Genomic DNA, 19,585 nt, shown 5'->3' with positions numbered 1-19,585 from the left:
ATAATAAATAGTAAATAACGAGATGCATTCCCATCATCTCAGCACAGTATATTCATGTCATGTCATTCATTCACTGTACCATCAACTCAGTGCCATTGTATGCATTAAAACAGTAGTGTAAATATATAAAGTGCAGAGCATTGCATTAGGTGTGGATGTCCCTGATATTATTATTATATTACGTTGAGTCCTGTTAGGACGTAAGTGCTTTTAGGACGTAGGTGTTTTTGGGATGCAAGTGCAGGTTTTTTTGCAACATGATCTCACAGAAATCCGAGAAATAGCCACGGATTCGCTTAACTCAAAATCCGTGGAATAGCCACGGAATAACTCAAATTTCCGTGAAACTGACACGGATTTCGCTACAATGCAAGTTAATAACAGTCATATCCCGTGGCTATTCCAACATACAAAGTGATTATGTACATTCACTGAGTGAATATTTAGAAAATAAAACATATATTTCTCGCTACAAATGTGATCAAAATCCATTTTTATGCAGAAACTAAGTCAAAATATTGATTTTTCACTAAAAATGAGAGAACTGTCCGCCATGTTTTTTGTTCTGACCGCTGGGACCTTGAAAGTCACGTGACATGGAACAAAACAATAGCCACGGGATATGACTGTCATTAATTTGCATTTTAGCGAAATCCGTGTCAGTTTCACGGAAATTTGAGCGATTCCGTGGCTATTTCACGGATTTCTGTGAGACCAGGTTGTTTTTTTGTGCTGTGTGTTGATTATGTGTGTAGGTGATCAGTGAAAAGTTGGTCTTCGGCCTCTTATTGAAATTAGAGAAGGATTCAGCAGATGGTACGGAGTTTGGAAGGTTGTTCCACCACCTATAGAGGCTCTAGGAGGAGAAGAGTCTGGTTTGGGACGTAGAGGCCTTCAGCGGCGGACGAGCCGGACGCCTTTCGTTTGGAGTTCTCATGAATCCTCGTTTTTTTCCAGTCATGCAGCCTATGAACTTGCTGTTGACTTAGGGCTCACAATGCCCTTTCCCCTTGGTGCAGTTAATCAGAACATAGGAAGCTGGGCAATACATGAGTGAGCGGGAATCATTGTCTCGAATAAGGAACAGTTCTCTTGAACTGGGAAGGCGGTTTCTTGTCCAGGAAGAATAAAAAATCGATGCAGTAAAATCCTGTTTTTGAAACATTGTTTTGTCCTTAATAGTCTACCTACTTCCAAGTGGGATGCTGAGTCAAAGCTAATGTTTTTGTCTTAATTACTGTAAATTTATGATATGACTGGTAATGTATCATGGCTACAATGTCACGTAAAATCATTGGGGAAAAATCAATCATTTTTCCTGGGAAAGAGACGTCTATAAATCTCCAGATAAATTCTTTTGAAAGTCATAACTGCAGCGAAATGACCTCATTTCACTCTCACAATTTCATTCAATAGGTATAACAACATTTTGAAAGTCTAGAAGAGCTGCCTGATTACATTTTTTTTTATTCTTGATTGCTAAATTTGAAGTAGCTGGCCTGTCGAAGCTTCATGTGCCACTGAAAAACTTTCATAGGAATGAATGGGGCTCCGCCTTTAACACTGTTTCCAGTTTTCTTTCTGCATCCATGAATTCGCAGAGAAACTGGCATCATATTTTGAAAAAAGGAGCCTATCAAAACTTTGCAAAAAGGAACATTCATTTATTAATTCATTAAATCAATATGATTATACTGCTTAGCTGAACTTGGGCCACAGCTGGCTGGAGCTGATCCCAGCTGACTTTGAGAAGATGTTCCTAAGAATGTTCTTAAATACTATTGACCATTTTTTTTCTTAAGAATCGTCGTATGTCTTAGGAACTGCTTAGTTTTCTCACTTAGGACGTTCTTAGATTTTTAACTTAAGATCACTTGTGTGGTTACAGTAACTTGTTCTACTTAAATAATATGTTCATAATGATTAATTAAGTCGTATCAAATACAACAACTGCCTCTGTGATTTACTAAGAGAACATTGTAGTGTAATCTAGGAATAGTGTCACATGTCACACAGACTGAAAGGACATTTACATTATATGTCAACTGCCAGAATAATATTTATGTGATACATTCACAAAAAAACTACTCTGACCGACTTAAGTGAACAAATTGTGTGACCACATTGTCTAGGGCTAAAATAAATATTAAAGAAATCAAATAAATGTCATACAAATGTATTCGAGTAAATACAAATCAAGACTTTCCTTTTCTCTGTAGCTGTTTTCAGACTGCTGAGGGCTTCTCTTAAAGTTGTGAAGAAATATGAGAAGAAATCTAAGAACTTTGTTTTCAAGAATCTCATTTGTTCTCAAGTTCTATCTTAGGAAAAAACGTCAGAAGAAAGTTAAGAAAACAACTAAAGACAAGATAAGAATTTCTCCATGAATACCAAATCTTCTTCAATTTTGTCTTAAGACCAAAGTTAAGAAAAAAGTGGCACTTAAGAAGCATTTTTTTTTCTTAAGAATGCTTTGTGAATCCGGCCCCAGATTCTTTGAAAAGACTCGCCCATCACTATTTCAGGATTCTACTCCCAGAGAGTCTGCAGCTAATCCAGAAGTGTTGCAATTTCCCTTCTGTTGCATTAACCAGCCAGTGATCCTCACTGTTATATTTAGCTACACTACAGGCCAAAAGTTTGGAAACAATATCAAATTTGTACAAAAAAAGACTTTCATTGCTATACTTTGCAACAAAATAAACATGATTATTATATAAAGAGTCACTTATTAGAACACATTTTTACTATAATTATAAGGGCTTTGAGTTTTTATTGCTTAGACTTTGTGTATCTTCTTTCCTTAATGTATAAATCTGAACTCTTGTTTCTTTACTCATAAAAAAGGAGAAAGTAATAATAATAATAATAACAACAAAACATAGAAACAAGCAAACACCCTCCGTCCATCCCCAACCCTCCACCCCTGACCCTCAGTCCCATTAAAAACAAAGCACGAACTGAGTAAGCTTCATCTCAACATGGAGCAGTGAGGCAGGTTAGAAATTAATTAAATAAAAAAAATAAAGTAAGGTAAGATAAAAAATAAATAAATAAATAAAAACAATAAAGCGTTTAAAAAAAGCCAGATAAAAAATATAAAACAATAAATTAATACTTAGGAGCATGGTAATATATATATATGAATATGAATATATGTATATATATATATATATAGAGAGAGAGAGAGAGAGACTAATAAATAGTAGCAAATAAATAAATAAATAAATAAATAAAAGAGAAGATGTTAAAAGACTAAGATGCATGAGCAGAAAAATCTCTAAAAATGGTTCAAGTAAAAGCCAAATTAAAAAGATAAGTCTTAAGTTTTCTCTTAATAGATAGTATAAATCTATAATATTATAAAAATAATAAATAAATAAATAATATAAATAATAAATAAATAAATAATAGTATTATTTTGTTGTGGTGGCTGCCCCTCTTATATATATATATATATATATGTATATTTTAAGTAGGGACCCCTGCTTTAGATCCAGAATCAGCCCTGTTGGGACACAGAGCTGTATTTGTAAACTCCAGGGCCCACGCCCATGGATGTCTCCGCTCCTGCACGCAGGCGCAGTGGCACTCCTTCTGTCAAACATGGCTGTGCTTTGGAAGCAGGAAAAATGCTGAATTGTGTTGGTATATCTCGGGAAAAGCAGCAGACATGGCTAGATTTGCTGACTATTTTATTGTCGTGGGATACGATCAGGAGAAAGCCGGTAAGTTTCTGCGGCGGAGCGGCGCGCAGGCTGAGCTCTGAGTCCAGGCCGTCAGTCACTGTGGTGATGTTGATGCTGGATAGCTTTGCGCTTAGCTTAGCCACACAGCTACCAGGCGAGAGTGGAAACACTTTCTTTATTTCCCTTTATAACCCGGCCAGATAGTGACCATCACCCGGCGGGGCTGTGTCTACAGGTGAACCACACACCTGGTGCCAAGTCTCCATTGGCTGTTTAACTGCGACAGGTTGAGATATTTGACTTGGATCAATCGAAACTTTTCATGGATTCAAAATCTGTCACATCCTGTCCCTGTTGATCGGGCTCCTGTCAGGTCTGGGGTCTGGTTTCACTGCCAACTAGGGGGACACAGTTGCAGAATAACTCGAAAAAAATATCATTTTAAACCAAAATTTGCGCCTTTTTCGATCATATTTGTTATGCAAGATCAGTATTGGTGTTTACAGCCTGTGTTTGCATGCATGTTTTGTGTTTTTGTTGGTTATATTTGTAGCGGTGAGGTTGCAGCTTCCTCCCCGTCCTGCACGCTCTGCCTTGGCTCTATTTTTACGCACTGGAGCCGCACTTGTCAATTATTTGTTGTGTTATATTTGTTTTTGCCGGAAGAGTGCTCAACTTTTTCAAGATGGGCGTAACGTTGCACAGCTGCAAGGAAAGGCAGTCCTTGTGCTCAGTCAGATCCTCTTCCCTCTTCCCTCCTCTCCCTCTCACTGTTGTTCTGGACTGGGAGCTCCCCATGCTTCCTCTCACATGTTGAGCCTCAGGTCCTGCCTCACATTCTTTTCATCCAGCTTTGCACACATTTGAAGCATTAATACATAAATAGATAGTGGATGAAAAGCTTTTGGCATTGCACAGATGTTGATTCCTCACATTTCTAATTTCCCATGTTCCGAAATGACGATTATCACTTTGTAAATACTCTAAACCTCTGCAGTTTATTTCCACTCACCCACTTGTTTATTCATTTATTGTTGTCTGTACTTAAAAAACATACAGTCATAAAGAAAGAACAGGACAAGAAGCAGATAAAAGAAATGTGCAGGAAAGATCAAAAAGCCCACAGACCCCCGTCTTCAACCTATAAATAACTATACTTTACTTCAATTACATAGCTAGATGAAAATAAAAAAATACAAACAAAATATAAACAAAACAATGGTACAAAGGTGATTAGAACATCTGTAGGGATTTTTTTTTTTAGCTTGGTCTTAAAAGTATTTAAAGAGGAATATGATGGTGTTAAGGTTTTTTATGTCGTTCCACAGCTTGATAGACAAATGAGAATTTAGCAACAGAATTCATGCATAAAGGAATATGTAAGTCATTCTTTCTTTTTGTAAGATGTGCATGATAATGAGAATTAAACTTAAAGTAACTATGAAAAAAATTAGGTAAAGATGCAGGAAGGCAGATGACTTTATGCATAAGAACCCCTGTTTGATACTTATTGACCTCATAAATTGTAAGTAGTTGCATTTGTCTTGTTCGCATGCATTGCTCAGTGAGCAGTCTGGAGAAAGTAAAGATCTTCACTTAGTCCACCATAAGTTGCTAGCGTCTGTCAGTGGCGTGCATCCAGCGCCATGTGTATCAAAAAGGCGGCCAGAGCAGCTGAATCCTCTTAGTCACCATAGATTGCTATGCACAATAGGTAAACAGTGTCTTTCATCAACTCTTTGCACCCCAGCGCCAACTGACAAATGAATTTTTTGTGCTCCAGGGACAAAATGTTCCTGGCGTCACCAGAAGAATCTGAATAGATTCACATTTAGACAGTCTCACCACAAGAAGTCACAGGGACCATGAGTTTAGCTCATTCTGCGCTGGTCTGCGCTGATTATCATCATGGAGTTGATTGTGCAGAGAGAGCAAGCACTAAAAGTCTGCCCATCAGATTGTGGTTGATTAGGGCGCTGTGACGGGCTTATGTCTCATCCACATGTAAGCCTCTCTCTGTAGGACACCACTTCTAATGGAAATGCGTTTGTCTGCTTTTATTATATTTTGCAGAGTGTAATGTAGCGTATCGATTGTTGGTTTGGGCCGGAGCCCTGCAGAGATGTCCTTGTTTGTAAGTGGGAGTGATTTCTCGGAACTGGAAAATGACTTTTAGACCTAAAAACGCAGAGGAAAATAAAATGATGCTGGTTTATTGGTCTAACTAATCATTGTGTGCCCAGTGAAGCTGGTTTATAGAAAGCAACATGCAGCAGTTAGTTAGTCTAGACAGCAGCTTTCCCCCGTCCACCTTGCTTGTTAATTCAAACCAGGGATCCTTACCTGGGTCAAGCCTGCTGCACCGTGCAGGCTCCTGCTCCACTGGCCTGACCCAGTTCTCATTGTTAGATTACTATGGATGGATCAGTTGGAAATAACGCTCAGCATGCAATCTGTTGAGGAACGGGCTCGGTTCCAGTTTGCAGTGAATCAGATTTACACTGTAAAAAGTAAACCAGTCAGTGTAAATGCTGAATCATATGAGTAATTAACTCCAATTTTAACTATTTATGCAGAGAATTAAGTATTGTTATTTTAAAACTAATAATCTTTGCAGTAAACACAACTCATTGCTTTTGCAGTTGGACAAACCTGGTGTGTAGAAGTAACAGTGTGCAGTATTTGTGGTGCTGAAACTCTCTGGGTGTCAGTGATGTGGAGGCAGGAGAACAGTACAGCAGGCTGGAAGTTGCAATACTTCATAGTAAAGATAGTCACTAAAAAGTATTAAGTGGCCAGAGGCTGCATGTTTTTTGGTGTCTGTAAATGCAATATGATATCACAGGAATGTCTTGAGGGAATTTCTTGAAATTTGGCACAAGTATCAATTTGGACTCAAGGATAAAGGAGGTTTTAAAGTTAAAAAGGTAGCTCTAAACTTCTTTTTTTTTTTACCCCAAACTCGCACCATTGGTGCGTGGTCCCTAAATATGCTAATTATGATTATATATCACACAAATGTCATTGTTGTGGTAGGGGTGGGCGAAATGGGCAACAACAAAAAAAATCTAATTATTTAAAATTTTTTCCAATAATGATAATCAGACGATATCCTTTGAAATGTGATTTCTGTGCATCAAATTAAGTATTGAAATCGTAAAACTAATAATCTTTGCAATAAACACAAATCATTGCTTTTGAAGTTGGACAAACCTGGTGTGTAGAAGTAACAGTGTGCAGTATTTGTGGTGCTGAAACTCTCTGGGTGACAGTGATGTGGAGGCAGGAATACAGTACAGCAGGCTGGAAGTTGCAATACTTCATAGTAAAGATAGTCACTTTAAAGTTGCTGCCTTTGTAGCAAAGTTCCTCTATTGTGGTTATTACCTTGCAATCACATGACCCAGTTTCATTGACTTGTTGGACTTTTGCTCCTTGAGAATGAATTGAATCTAGAGTGTGAGTCCCCAGCAAGAATACTCATGATATTTTCATTGTGAGACTGGTGACCTATTTAGAAAATTTATTGAAAAGCACATAACTAATGGTCAGATCATTGTGCATGGTTTAACAGATCGAGGTGACGTCAAACAAACGGGGGAAACATTGAAAGTAGGGCAACTTCTAGTTCAATACTTTATCTTGACATTAAAATCTATTGAAAGGATTCTGTTTGTCATTTCAGTGCTTCACATATGTGAAAATTATATGTGGTAGTGAGTATGAAAAAGGAGAACATGACCTGAGAGGCAGATTCCTCCTTTAGAAATCTGACCAGAGTCTGCTTCCCTGGGGGGCAATATCATGAGCCACAAACCTTGGAATTATTTTCATGAATAATGTTGGAATGTGAATATGCTGGTTTCGAAGGATGCGGTTTGTATTGAACCTGCAGTGCATTCTGTATTATTTTCCTTTTGCAGTAGTACACTGTTTCTCTTTATTGGCAAAGTGCTATATACTGTCTGGCGTGCTGTTGGCCATAAATTGTAATTTGCCAAGTGAAAAAGAGGAATTTGCCCAGCTGCTTTTCTCAAACAGTTTACTGGATGGATATCATCACTCTTTATTGAATCAAACTGTTGTTGGAATCTGTTTCACAGACACGGTGCTCAATCTCTACTTTGTGTGGCTTTATGGTCTAGATTTTCTGGTCCGGACTCGCAGAACACTTATGTAACCCATCAAAATAACAAAAATAATACTTCCAAGTGATCAAGAGCAAAACATTTCCATCTGCAGATATCTTTTGGCTTTGTGATACTGTCACAAGATGTGTACTGGTAGAGATGCAAGCATGCAAAGCTTCAGATGTGGACTAATTTCTTCATCAGATTAAATGCACAAATGCCTTTCAAGCGTTTTTTAATGGTTGCACCATGCAAGGTTTTATCCTCTGAAACCTTCATGAATTGACTTTCTGTTTTAACTTCTCAAAGAGTGTTTGTTTTTGAGCTGGCTCTCTTGGCACACCCACAAGGAGAGAGCTTTGGCAACAAAAAAAAACCCTTTCTTAAACAACAAAACCAGCATTTGAACCTCTGAAAGGTTCATGTTGTTGTCAGATATACTGCATCTTGTTGAACATGCTATGAACATAGTGTATGTTGGTGTTTCTGTGGTTTGTCTTGATGGTTGTTTCCCTAAACTTCTATGCTTACTGCAACTCCGTAATTAGACCATGTCTTGCCTTTCATTCTTGGCTATAAAATGGTTTTCAAGCTTTTGTGGGTCTGCAGTACTTGGGGTTCATAGTTTTATTTACCGGAACCTTTGGGTTCAAGCTTCAAGTGCTGTTTGACTTGAGATCCAGGGCTTTTCACCAGGGGCCAGGGATGGGCGTCTGGAAGAAACCTGCCCACTCAAGCTTCTCAGATTCAGATTTCCTTTATTGTCATTGCACAGAGTACTAGGACAACGAAGTTAGCCATCAACCCGTCCAAAATGTATAAAACACACATACAATATGACAGAGGTGGACAGGACGGGGAGACAGAGATGGAAGAGAAGAAATACAGCACAACGTGAGGAGAGGAAACGAGGAAGAAACAATGAAAAAAACATCATCAACATAAGCACAATACACTACAGGCCAAAAGTTTGGAAGAAAGATCAAATTTGTATAAAAAAGTAGTTTGGTTGCTATACTTTTCAACAAAATAAACATGATTATTATATAAAGAGTAATTTATTAGAATTTACTAATTTTACTATAAATATCAGGTCTTTGGGTTTCTATTGCTTAGACTTTGTGTATCCTTCTTTCCTTAATGTATAAATCTGAACTCTTGTTTCTTCACTCAGCTGCTTCAGTTTGAGCCATTTCTGTGGTAGTTTGTCAGAGATATGAACACAGTTGGGATTTATTTGGATTTTTGTATCCAAAAGCCTCTCAAAAGCCAAAGAGATAAAGTGAATAATGCAAACTGTGATTTGTTTTTTACTTTTGCACTGAAGTTGTGACTCTTCCAAATCTTCTCAACCCTAAAACTAAGCCCTTCTTTTCTTTTGTTAACATTTATTCACCAATGGTCTGCTAACATAAATGTATAGCTAAAGGTAAACTGAAGAAAATGGTTCAATTCAATAAAGGTAAAGTCTGATCATGCAGTAAACACATCTGAAAATCCAAAGAATCCAGACTGTTTTTTAAGAAAGCCATTGTGAACAGAACATTTAAATTGCTTCCAAACTTTTGGCCTGTAGTTTACATAATACACTTCACATGAACAACATGAACTGACTTATGACTTATGACTGTTAGTTACAGACGGCTTCCTTTCAGCTTGTTTACAAGTGCGTGCCGGTTGTATAAAACAACAAACCAGGTGGAAATATAACTTTTCTTCTTTTCTATTTCTTACTGGAGTTGTTGCCAGTGACAGTAAAACGTTCCCTTCACTTCACCTGTTCACTGTCTCCACCACCCGGGCCTCTGTCTGCTGTCTGCTCTGTGTATGTGCATAAGCTGAGCAATCAAACACAGAGCAGATGATGGAGACCAGAGCGTGACCTTAAATGACATGACGGTTCACTTTCAATTTTACTCACATCTGTCCTTTTGACCCTGAGATGATTGAAGGGATTTATCATGAAAAAGATTCCCAAACATCCTTGAGTCAGCCGTCAACATTCTTGTATTATTTCAGCACTAAGAGTTTTCCCTCAATAACCTCAGAATTATTGATTATTAGTAGTAAGTAAGGAAGGAAGTTGTTGTATATGAGATATGATCTTAATATGCTTTGTATGGACTTTACGCCAATTTTAGTGTACTAGTGATCCACTTTGTAGAGTAATTTTTGACGTTTCAATCTATCGATCCTCATCCAATCATCCAAAAGGAGCCACCAGTCACGTCAAAGGTCTGGAGAAAGTGGATATTTACTGTTTCCATGGTTTCGTTCACCGCTATGTAGAGATTATAAAGTCCATGCAAAGTAAAGCATATTAAGATCATAACTCATATACAACAACTTCCTTACATACTACTAATAATCAATAATTCTGAGGTTATTGAGGGAAAACTCTTAGTTAATGTCTTACTGGTTGTATAATAAGGCCATGCAGAATAAGGCATTAATAACTACTTAATAATGACTCATTAAGAGCCAATATGTTACTTATTTGCATGCTTATAAGCAACTAATTCAAGTTGAATATGTGTTCCACAATATAAAGTGTTACCAATGTAATTTATTCACACCCTTTTCAAAAATGGTCACAGTCGATGCTACTGAATACATGAAATATTGTGTTTTTCTTGCATCATTTTCAGATTGCAACATGAGAGAAAATCCTGGGTTGTTAACTTGATTTTTTAACCCGAAATTCCAATACATGATTTTTAATTTGTTTAGTTTTAATATCACGACACATGTCTCATAACTGAAAGTCCAGTTATGAGCCAGAAAGTTTTCACAAGATCAAAATGTTGTCCAGGAAGTAGCCTGGGACCTGCATCAAGAGGCTGCACTTCTTTATTTACAAAAGTCCGAGCCTTTGTCTAAAAATATGTGGCGTAAACAAGGTCCAGCAAAGTATTATCTAACTTCTGATAATAAGTCCGGGATTTTATTTGACAGCTGTTTATTTATGCTAAGGTGATGGCTAATTGCCATCTGTTAACTTAGTAAATACTAAATTTGGCCAACTAATGCTACAGAGTAAATATTGTTTGCATGCACTGACTTTAGAAACAGGCTCCTCTAACAGCTGGAGGAGCTGATTTCATGTTGTAGATGCCAGATCTTGAAGTGTTGCCATGTGTTGTGGTTGCTTTTCTAAATCATTAGTTTTTCGAGTTGTGTAGTCTGTTTTGTTTTATCAGCGTTAACGTAAACACGTGTTGAAATGGTGGTTCGCTCAGTGCTTATGGCATGAGATATATAGCTGTACTTTCAATCCATAAATCATCATCTGTTTCATATTCAATCTTGGATTTATTGCTTACACATTGGTGATTGTAACACATTTTAGATTTCAACGCACAACTGCTGGCAGTTAGGGCTGGGCGATATGGACCAAAAGTCATATCCCGATATATTTAGGCTGAATATCGATGTATATCCTGATATTTTCATTGCTGATTGAGAGCAAATGTTCAGTCAAAGTCAAAGCCAAATATGACATGTCACAAGTAGTTTTATTGAAACCGTTATAAATACTGTATAACAGGGGTACCTTTTTTTTTTTTTTTAAATCAAAGCTCCATAAAGTGCACATTTAAATAAAAAAAATATCTTAAATAAAAGCCTATGAAATAAAAAAGGCCATTCTTTTTCTGAAATAAATATATTTATATGAGAAAAAAATAACAAATATTACAAAAGAACTAAATATAGTTAGAGAAGCACTTATATATCAGGAAATATATATTTTTTAACTATATTGATATATGCGATATTGTCTGATTCCAAAATTGAACTATATCAATATATGTGATATGGTCTAATTCCATATCGCATTTAAGAATATATCGATATATCTTTAATATCTATATATCGCCCAGCCCTAGGTCTAAACTTAATTTTTTTTCCCCAAACTCAAGAATAAAAACGGACCAATTTATATCATATTTTATCTAAATATGCTAATTATGATTATATATCACACAAATGTCATTGTTGTGGTAGGAATGGATGAAATGGGCAAAAAAAAAAATCTAGATTATTTAAAAAAATGTAATAATAATAACGATAATCAGACGATATCCTTTGAAATGTGATTTATTTACCAAAAAGAAAAGCTGTTAAAATTTTACTTGATTACCAGGAAATCAATGGATTGACACAACGTTTCAGAACAACATCTCTTGTTTATTTTCTTTAAACTGAAGCATTCAAGAAATTTCCAGTTAAACTTCAATGTAGAGACATTAAATGGGTAAACATCAGTTTGTTTTCTTTTTAAGATATTATAAATACTCAATAATGTCAAATTGCATATTGTCAAACCAACGTTAATGATATTATCATAGACGATATATATCGCCCACCTCTATGTTGTGGTGACATTTTATATCCAGAAGATCAAAGGTCAACTTCACAGTGACATCATAATGTTTTGCATAATTTTCCTTAATACATGTTATACAAATCTGCACAGATTTGGATGTAGACTGAAATCTGACTGGCTGGTGGAGGCGTACAAGCTCTGTTATTATATTAATAATAATATTTATCTGTTGCCAATGCTGTAATGGACACATCAAATAATAACAGCCTCTATGTGACCATAATGTTATTAAGATTATCCATAGGTTTTCCATTGACAACGTTCACTTGCACTTTCAGTCTTTCACTTTTGTCCTTTTGAACCTGAAGTGACTAAAAGGATTTATCAGGAAAACCGTCTCCCATACATCCTCGAGTCAGCCGACGATGTCAAATGTCAACTCTTGTATTATTTCAGCACCAACGTGTGCTGCTTGTGGTTAACAAAGGTGCTGAGAGTAAGACGCCAGATGTGGAGTGGTTTCTATTTTACTTCTTGGATTTTCTGCCTCCATTGATTGTTTTCTTTTCAGCTCCAAACTTGGCAGCTTCTCGTTTGGGTTCAGACTGTGTGGTGAGAGGCATCCTGACCACAATGGAGGAGTTCCTTCCTCTCTGTTGTAGAGTTTAAAAGTGATACGCAGGGAAACTCCACTGGCTACCGTTACACAACTCTCTGTTGATAAGGTGTTATACTATTGGAGCTTTGTGATTTCTGTGGTTATGCAAATGATGCTGAAGTTCATGTCAGGAAATGAAATGTGACAGATTGAAAAGGTTGGTGAGGGAAAATACAAAATACTGTAAAACATTAGGTCATCCCTTTCTCTGGAACCATTTCCTCAATCTGATGAGACTCAACCCTCTGGGGTCGGAGCCTGTTTTGGCCGTTTTTTGAATACTTTTGATGTTGCCCTTCATGTACCACATAATATAACATATACCCACAATTGGTACCCATTTTTTCTTCACCTATATGATCTGACAGTTATTTTTTCACTTCAACCTACTTGATCGACATATTGAGCCCAAAAATCATGAAATCCGAGTTGAAAAATTATACTTTTTACTACAATTAAAACCACAAATATGCTCAGTGAACTGTTTTGGAACTTGGATACAAATACGAACATATCAAATCAAATCAATTTTATTTATATTGCCCAAAATCACAAATCACAGATTTGCCTCAAAGGGCTTCACAGACTGTACATGGACATATAAAAAGGTAAAATTTAAACATAATAAAACTATATACAAAAAAGTCCCATAAAACATGTATATTTACAGCCGTTTTTTTCCTTGTTAGCTGCAACTCTTCAAAACAAACTATGTGCAAAATTACACAGAGAGCTACACCAACGCTCAAATATTTCTGTACTATCAAATTAAAACTATCATATCTTTGGTTTTACATGAGCTAGGAATGTCAAACAAAAATTGGGAGAAAGTTTCAAGTCTGTATTTTGGAGTGAAGTTGGTAGCAGCGCTCCATGTGACCTAGTTTTTTTGTTAAATGTCACATGATCTGATCAGGACGCCACCATCATAGACCCCAGAGGGTTAATGACAGCAATATCCATATCTTTTAAGCTGATAAAGAGCTGAACTGAACTGAACTCAGCCTCGATCACCGACATTGTTCTGAACTCCGTCTGAATAGGATTAATATTAGTATATCAACAAATCTAACCAGGAGATGTGAAATTAATTTCATCCAATTGTTTGCTGAAAGCTGGAGAATAAGAGTGTTTTTTTCGGATAAGCTTGCAGCCACCATACTCACTGCCTAACTGAGGTTCCTAAAAGCTATGGCAGAAGGTTTGGACACACTGACTGATGAAATGGCATCAATATTGGGGTCAACACAGCTCTTATTTTCCTTGAGCTGAGGGAAAGAACAAGCGATGAAAAGAAGATTGATTGGTTTGTCTTAAAATGTTAAAGTTGACAATGGAAACCCACAAGTCTACGGAATGTCGAAAAATGTGTGTAATTTAGGGGTCTGTGTTCACCACCGTGTTTTTTCCCATGGCACTCTTCTAAAAAACGCTCTGCTGGGAGCTCTTGAGGGGTCTTTGGAGGCTCAGCGTTTCTTCAGCTGAGATGCTTTGGTTGCATGCTTTGATATATCCACAGTAGTGAAGATGTCGGTAAAATGTGGAGCAGCTCTGGCTCGTCCACACATCGGTCGGTCACTTCTGGCTCCAAAACAAACAAGATTGAAATAGTCAAAATACAAAACTCAAGGGGTGATTCTCATGAAGCCAGTCTAAGTTCTGTCTGTGAAGATTATAAGGACATACTTTATTAAACTAGATATATTTCACTTTTATATGAGTGAACAATATAGCCATAATGAGGCACAATTCCTTGTTTTGTGTTAAAATAATATTTTCTATATTTTTAAACATATTTTTGATTCACAAATTCATTACTGTAATGCCTCCAGCTAAAAATGTTATGGTTCCCCCACACTTATATGCAATAAATATTTAGTAAACTTTATAAAAAATAAATATGCATTTGTTTAAAAATGTATAATTTAACAGAATATAATCAAACAGAAAATGACTGAAAAAACACTAAATAACAAAAAAGACACAAAATTGCTAAAAAAAAAAAAAGACACAATTACCACAAAGACACACAATTATTAAAAAAAGACACAAAATTATCAAAAAAGACACAAAATTATTAAAAAAGATACAAAATTATTAAAAAAGATACAAAATGACACAAAAAAGACACAAAATGACCAAAAAAATACACAAAATTACTAAAAAAGACAAAATTATTTTAAAAAACACAAAATAACCAATAAAAGACACAAAATTACCAAAAAAAGTAATTAAAGGGACCTTCCACACACAACACGGTAAAGTGCCATTCATATAAAACTCACATTAAACTTTCATATCAAGGTGGGGGCCACAAAATATCGTCACGAGGGCCGCAACTGGCCCGCGGGCCGCGAGTTTGAGACCCATGTTCTAAAGGGTCAAAGATGTATTCAATGCTCTTGGATTTTTGAGCTGTACCATGTTCATGAGAATCACCTGAAGGCTTTATGACTGTAGTTGACAAACCATTGGGTGACATCATGGTGGCTGCTACCACTTCATTTATTCCGTCTGATGGCGGAGGGCCATTGTTTGAGTAGTTGTTCCAAGCTCCCTCCACTGTGACTGGACGGCTTGGTAAGAAGTGACCATGACGAGCAGCGTGGTTCCCAAATGTGAACATTTTTCACCTCTTAGCGATGAGAAAATAGAAAAACCAAATGTGCAACACTCAGCACTAAACAGATGCTCAGCAGCTCATCTGGAGGTCTGGTGTTTGTAGCATGGTGAAAATATGTGTCGCTCCCATGGAAAAGAATTCAGAAAATATACACTGGCCATAAGGAAAGAACATTTTACTGGACTCACTGCCTTATTATTCTCTATGGAAAGCAATTCAAAGGGCATGCTGATGGAAATGTATGCTTTGCTTGTGGTATGTTCCTTATCTCAAGCTCTTCTCCTGGATCATATTTTTCTTTTCTCCCAACGTTTTGACCTGGGCATGACCTTAAGGCAGCATTTATCATTTTTGCATATTTTCCTGCTCTGCAGCTGTCTTTGGAGGCTGGAAAGCTTCCTGAAATTTGTATTTATGACATCATTAGTTTGCTAATCTCTGATACCCTTTTGGCCATGCAAACCTTCCTTTGCATAATCATCTGCACAGAACAAACTAGAACATTTTACTTTCCTGATGATGGTCACCTTTGATACCAAACCGTGTTTCCTATGCATCAAGAATAATCTGAATTTGAAAGTCTGTCTTCATGCTAAACAGCTGAGTTATGAGTAAGGATAACAATCAGACAAATGGAGCTACTCTACACACGGAATACGCCTCATAATTATAATTTATAGCACGGAAAGTGAATAACCTTTATCTGAGAACTTATTTCCAGAAGAGTCCACCTGTGTGCACAACTGGGCCAAAATCAGGTTTCGTGCTGACGTGAATGTTGCGTCAGCTTCGCTGGTGGCATGTCCATATATGGTAAAATAAGCATTTGGATGATTTAATCAACAGAAACAGCAGGAAGATAAATCAAGAAGATGAATGAGTTTTTTTTTCCAAGAGGAGAAACATCTGCTCTAATCAAGAAAGACAAACAACTTTTCCTCTGCAGTTTTTCACTTTTGACTTTCTTTTTTGTTGAAACTATGCTAACACGCACAACTCGGTAATAAATTATTAGGTTCATTCAATCTCTCAAAGTATCTGAAGTCACATATTTGTGCGTGTGTGTGTGTGTGTGTAATTTGCAGTAATGGCTCAAGTCCCAGTGGGGTTACTGAGACAGGGAACGTTAAACTCAGAATGTCTCTGCAAAATGTTTAAAAAAAACGTTTCATGAAATATCAAAACATCTTTAATGTTATTAACGACTGAAATTAGCTTTTGTAGAGATGCTCTGATAAGTCAGGATTGTGTTGGTATCAGCTGATGCCAATTTAAAAAAAAAAAGAAACTCTTGTCAATATTTGGCTGACAGTTGAGTTTTCTTTTTGTAATTTTAACCCTTTGGAGTCTTGGGCTATTTTGTCCACTTTTGAATCCTTTTCATTCTGCCTGCATATACAACTTGAAAATGTTTATGCCATGTTGGTATCTTTTTTTTCAGCCCAAACTGATCTATATGACCTGATAATTCATTAATTTTTGACTTTGACTTACTGGATCAACATTCCAAACAGCAAAAAACACACAAAAAAGATCTGATTTTGAAAATAATGTTGTTGTTTTTTTAACTTTCAAACCACAATCATGCTCAATGAAGAATTTTAAATGTTACATATGTGAACAAAGGTTGTAAATACAACATATAAGACATAAAATGAGGATAACATCTAGTTCTATATTTTTTTTACTAAATATATTTGACCTTATCTCCGGTTTTACTTGGCCTATCATCATCAAACAAAAACTAGCCTAATGGAGTTAACAGCCAGTATTTTAGCAGGAAGTTGTCGCAGGGCTTCCTCTTTATATTGTGACATCATTTAAAAGTTGTGTAATTTGATAACGCCGGTGTGATCTGTGACTCCAGAGGGTTTTAACTTTATAGTTGAAATGACCAATACTTGATATGAGTGGGGGACTTTCCTGTGTTTGCAAAACAAAACTGTTCCAAAACTCATCTGTCACTTTGTCAGAGAGACTTTTTCTCATTGGATGCACATGGGCGTTGGAGACCTGCACGTCTTCAGCTGGACTGAACTGATAAGAAAATCACATCAACTTATCAAAGCATGAGAAACAGTGGGTGTAACTAATGTAAATGAAAACCCCCAAAAGGCTTGATTTGTTGCCTATTTCATATTGTAATTTTGTTATAAATGCAGGATTAGTACGAGTGCTTATAATCCTTGAAAATGCTTGAATTTTAATGTTGAATTTCAAGGTTTGAAAAGTGCTTGGATTTTGTATTAAGTGCTTGAAATTCTTACTGTATTTCTCTTGTAATCTGACTATAGATAACTGCATTTTCAATGGAAAAAAAAAATATAAACTGAACAGCGTATAGCCTATAATCTGAAATGAAGAGCGCTCCGCCTGCGTCTTCTTGTTTCTGACATGTTTCTTGTTGCTCTCCCCTGTATCTTCTTACTGAAGGGAGTTTTTCTAGTTCCTAGTGGATGTGAGGGCTCCTGAAGGCCTCTTTGTGGGTCTTTCCTCCTAGTTTGGGTCGTGTTTAGTTCCACTTGATGATTTTTGTGAGTTTATTTTTGCTCCTAGCCTCTAGATTCCCATACCAGTATGTTTTATGAGATTAGCAAACTACTTTTAGTTGTTAAAAGTGTAATGCCATTGCTGGTGGTATGGTTAAGTGAAATTACCCCTTTTAGTACCGAAGTACTCATCTAAAACATGACGTTTACAACTGTTGAAAAGTCCTGGAAAAGCTTGAAAATGGACCTTGAAAAGTGCTTGAATTTGACCACTGAAAAAGTGTACGAACCCTGAATATGTGTAATATGTTTAGCAAATACTTTAGAGTACAATTACCAGCAGACTCATAAGAACTGATATAAAATGCTGAGTCATAATGTCATACACCATTATCTGGGATCAAATCCCACAGCCCAACACTAGAATAAATCACCAGGGTAAAAAGTGTTAAAAACTACTAATGCAGATGGAATATTTTATACCTGACTCATATTTCCCAACGGTTGTGTTTTATAAGCTGTCTCATGACCTCCAACTGGCCACAAACCTCAGTAAGAATTTGTTGGTGTCATGGTATCAGTTTACGAGTGGTCCCGACCACTGGTAAATTCAATTTTCTTATTTTGGGAATAAGAAAACATTTATGAATCCCACAACAATTAACCCCCCAAAAAACAGTGTTAGCACTAATTTACTCCTTTATACAACTAGTGGTAGTATTGCATGAGGTGCTTATCTACAGTGGGTTGGTACCTCATACAACCCCACTTCAAAAAACCCAAACTATCCCTTTAAGAATAAGTCTGTGCACACAAACGCTTCATAAAAGAGGCCCGGTGTTTGTTCTGGACTCTGCGAGTCTCTAACGGCACTTATTAAATGCTGGTTAGCTTATAGTTAATGTTTCTAATAAATACATCCCTGAAGCCATTTCAGGAAAAAACTTGAATATGTAGATGTGTATTATATTTCACGAGAAAGCTGAAAATTATTCTAATTACATTGTCCAGGTGTAGCACTCACTGGTTGTGCTATATTGAGCTGGAAACGAGCCACGCTCTTAAACATGCACACGCGTGTCGTTGGCTTGGACGGCTTTTATTCTCCTTGTTTGAATAGCTTCTGCCAAAAAACTAAATAAACTTGGCTTTGGACTTCATCCCCCTCCCATTCTGCTAGCGGATGTTCAAATTAGCATGTTCCCTTTGAGGCCTGGGTTCTATTATCCTCGCTGGTGGGGCTCTTTATAGTTATCAGGGGGGTAGTATTCAAAAGCACGGCTTGTTTTAATACAAGAGTGCAGCCTCGTGGAATGCGAGGAATTCTGTCATTTATTTTCATCTGAGGTTGAAAATTTGAACTTGGAGCACTCGGAGCATGTGATTTCAATTAGAGGTGCTGTAAAGACTTGAAGACACGTAACGGTCAGACAGAGTGGTGTTCTGCTGCAGCACCAGTCTGTCTGGACACGCTCTGCTCGCCTCTACAGGTGAACAAAGGCACAAGTAGAGCCATCATCCAGCTCATACACACACTCCCAAAACCAAGGCCAGGACCCACTTAAGCCCGAGAGCGTCATGGTGATTAATTTGTCTCTCTCTCTGACAGAGGTCTAGGTTTAAAGCGGTTGTTGACAGCAGGCTTGAGGCACTTGGTGCAGGAGGGCTG

At 36.9% G+C, this 19,585-nt stretch overlaps 1 protein-coding gene across 1 annotated transcript in view; it reads left to right on the top strand.

The window, feature by feature from the left end:
- Positions 1–3,573: 3,573 nt before the first annotated feature.
- The window catches only part of sbf2 (SET binding factor 2), a 177,441-nt gene continuing 161,429 nt past the window's right edge, over positions 3,574–19,585 (top strand). Inside the window, 1 exon segment of the mRNA XM_059359455.1 lies at positions 3,574–3,728. Within this exon segment, the coding sequence (XP_059215438.1) occupies positions 3,674–3,728 (55 nt within the window). The 5' untranslated portion in view covers positions 3,574–3,673.

The sequence above is a fragment of the Centropristis striata genome, chromosome 2, assembly GCF_030273125.1.
Source record: "Centropristis striata isolate RG_2023a ecotype Rhode Island chromosome 2, C.striata_1.0, whole genome shotgun sequence".
Taxonomy (NCBI): Eukaryota; Metazoa; Chordata; class Actinopteri; order Perciformes; family Serranidae; genus Centropristis; species Centropristis striata.
This window is presented reverse-complemented; position numbering and strand designations above follow the sequence as displayed.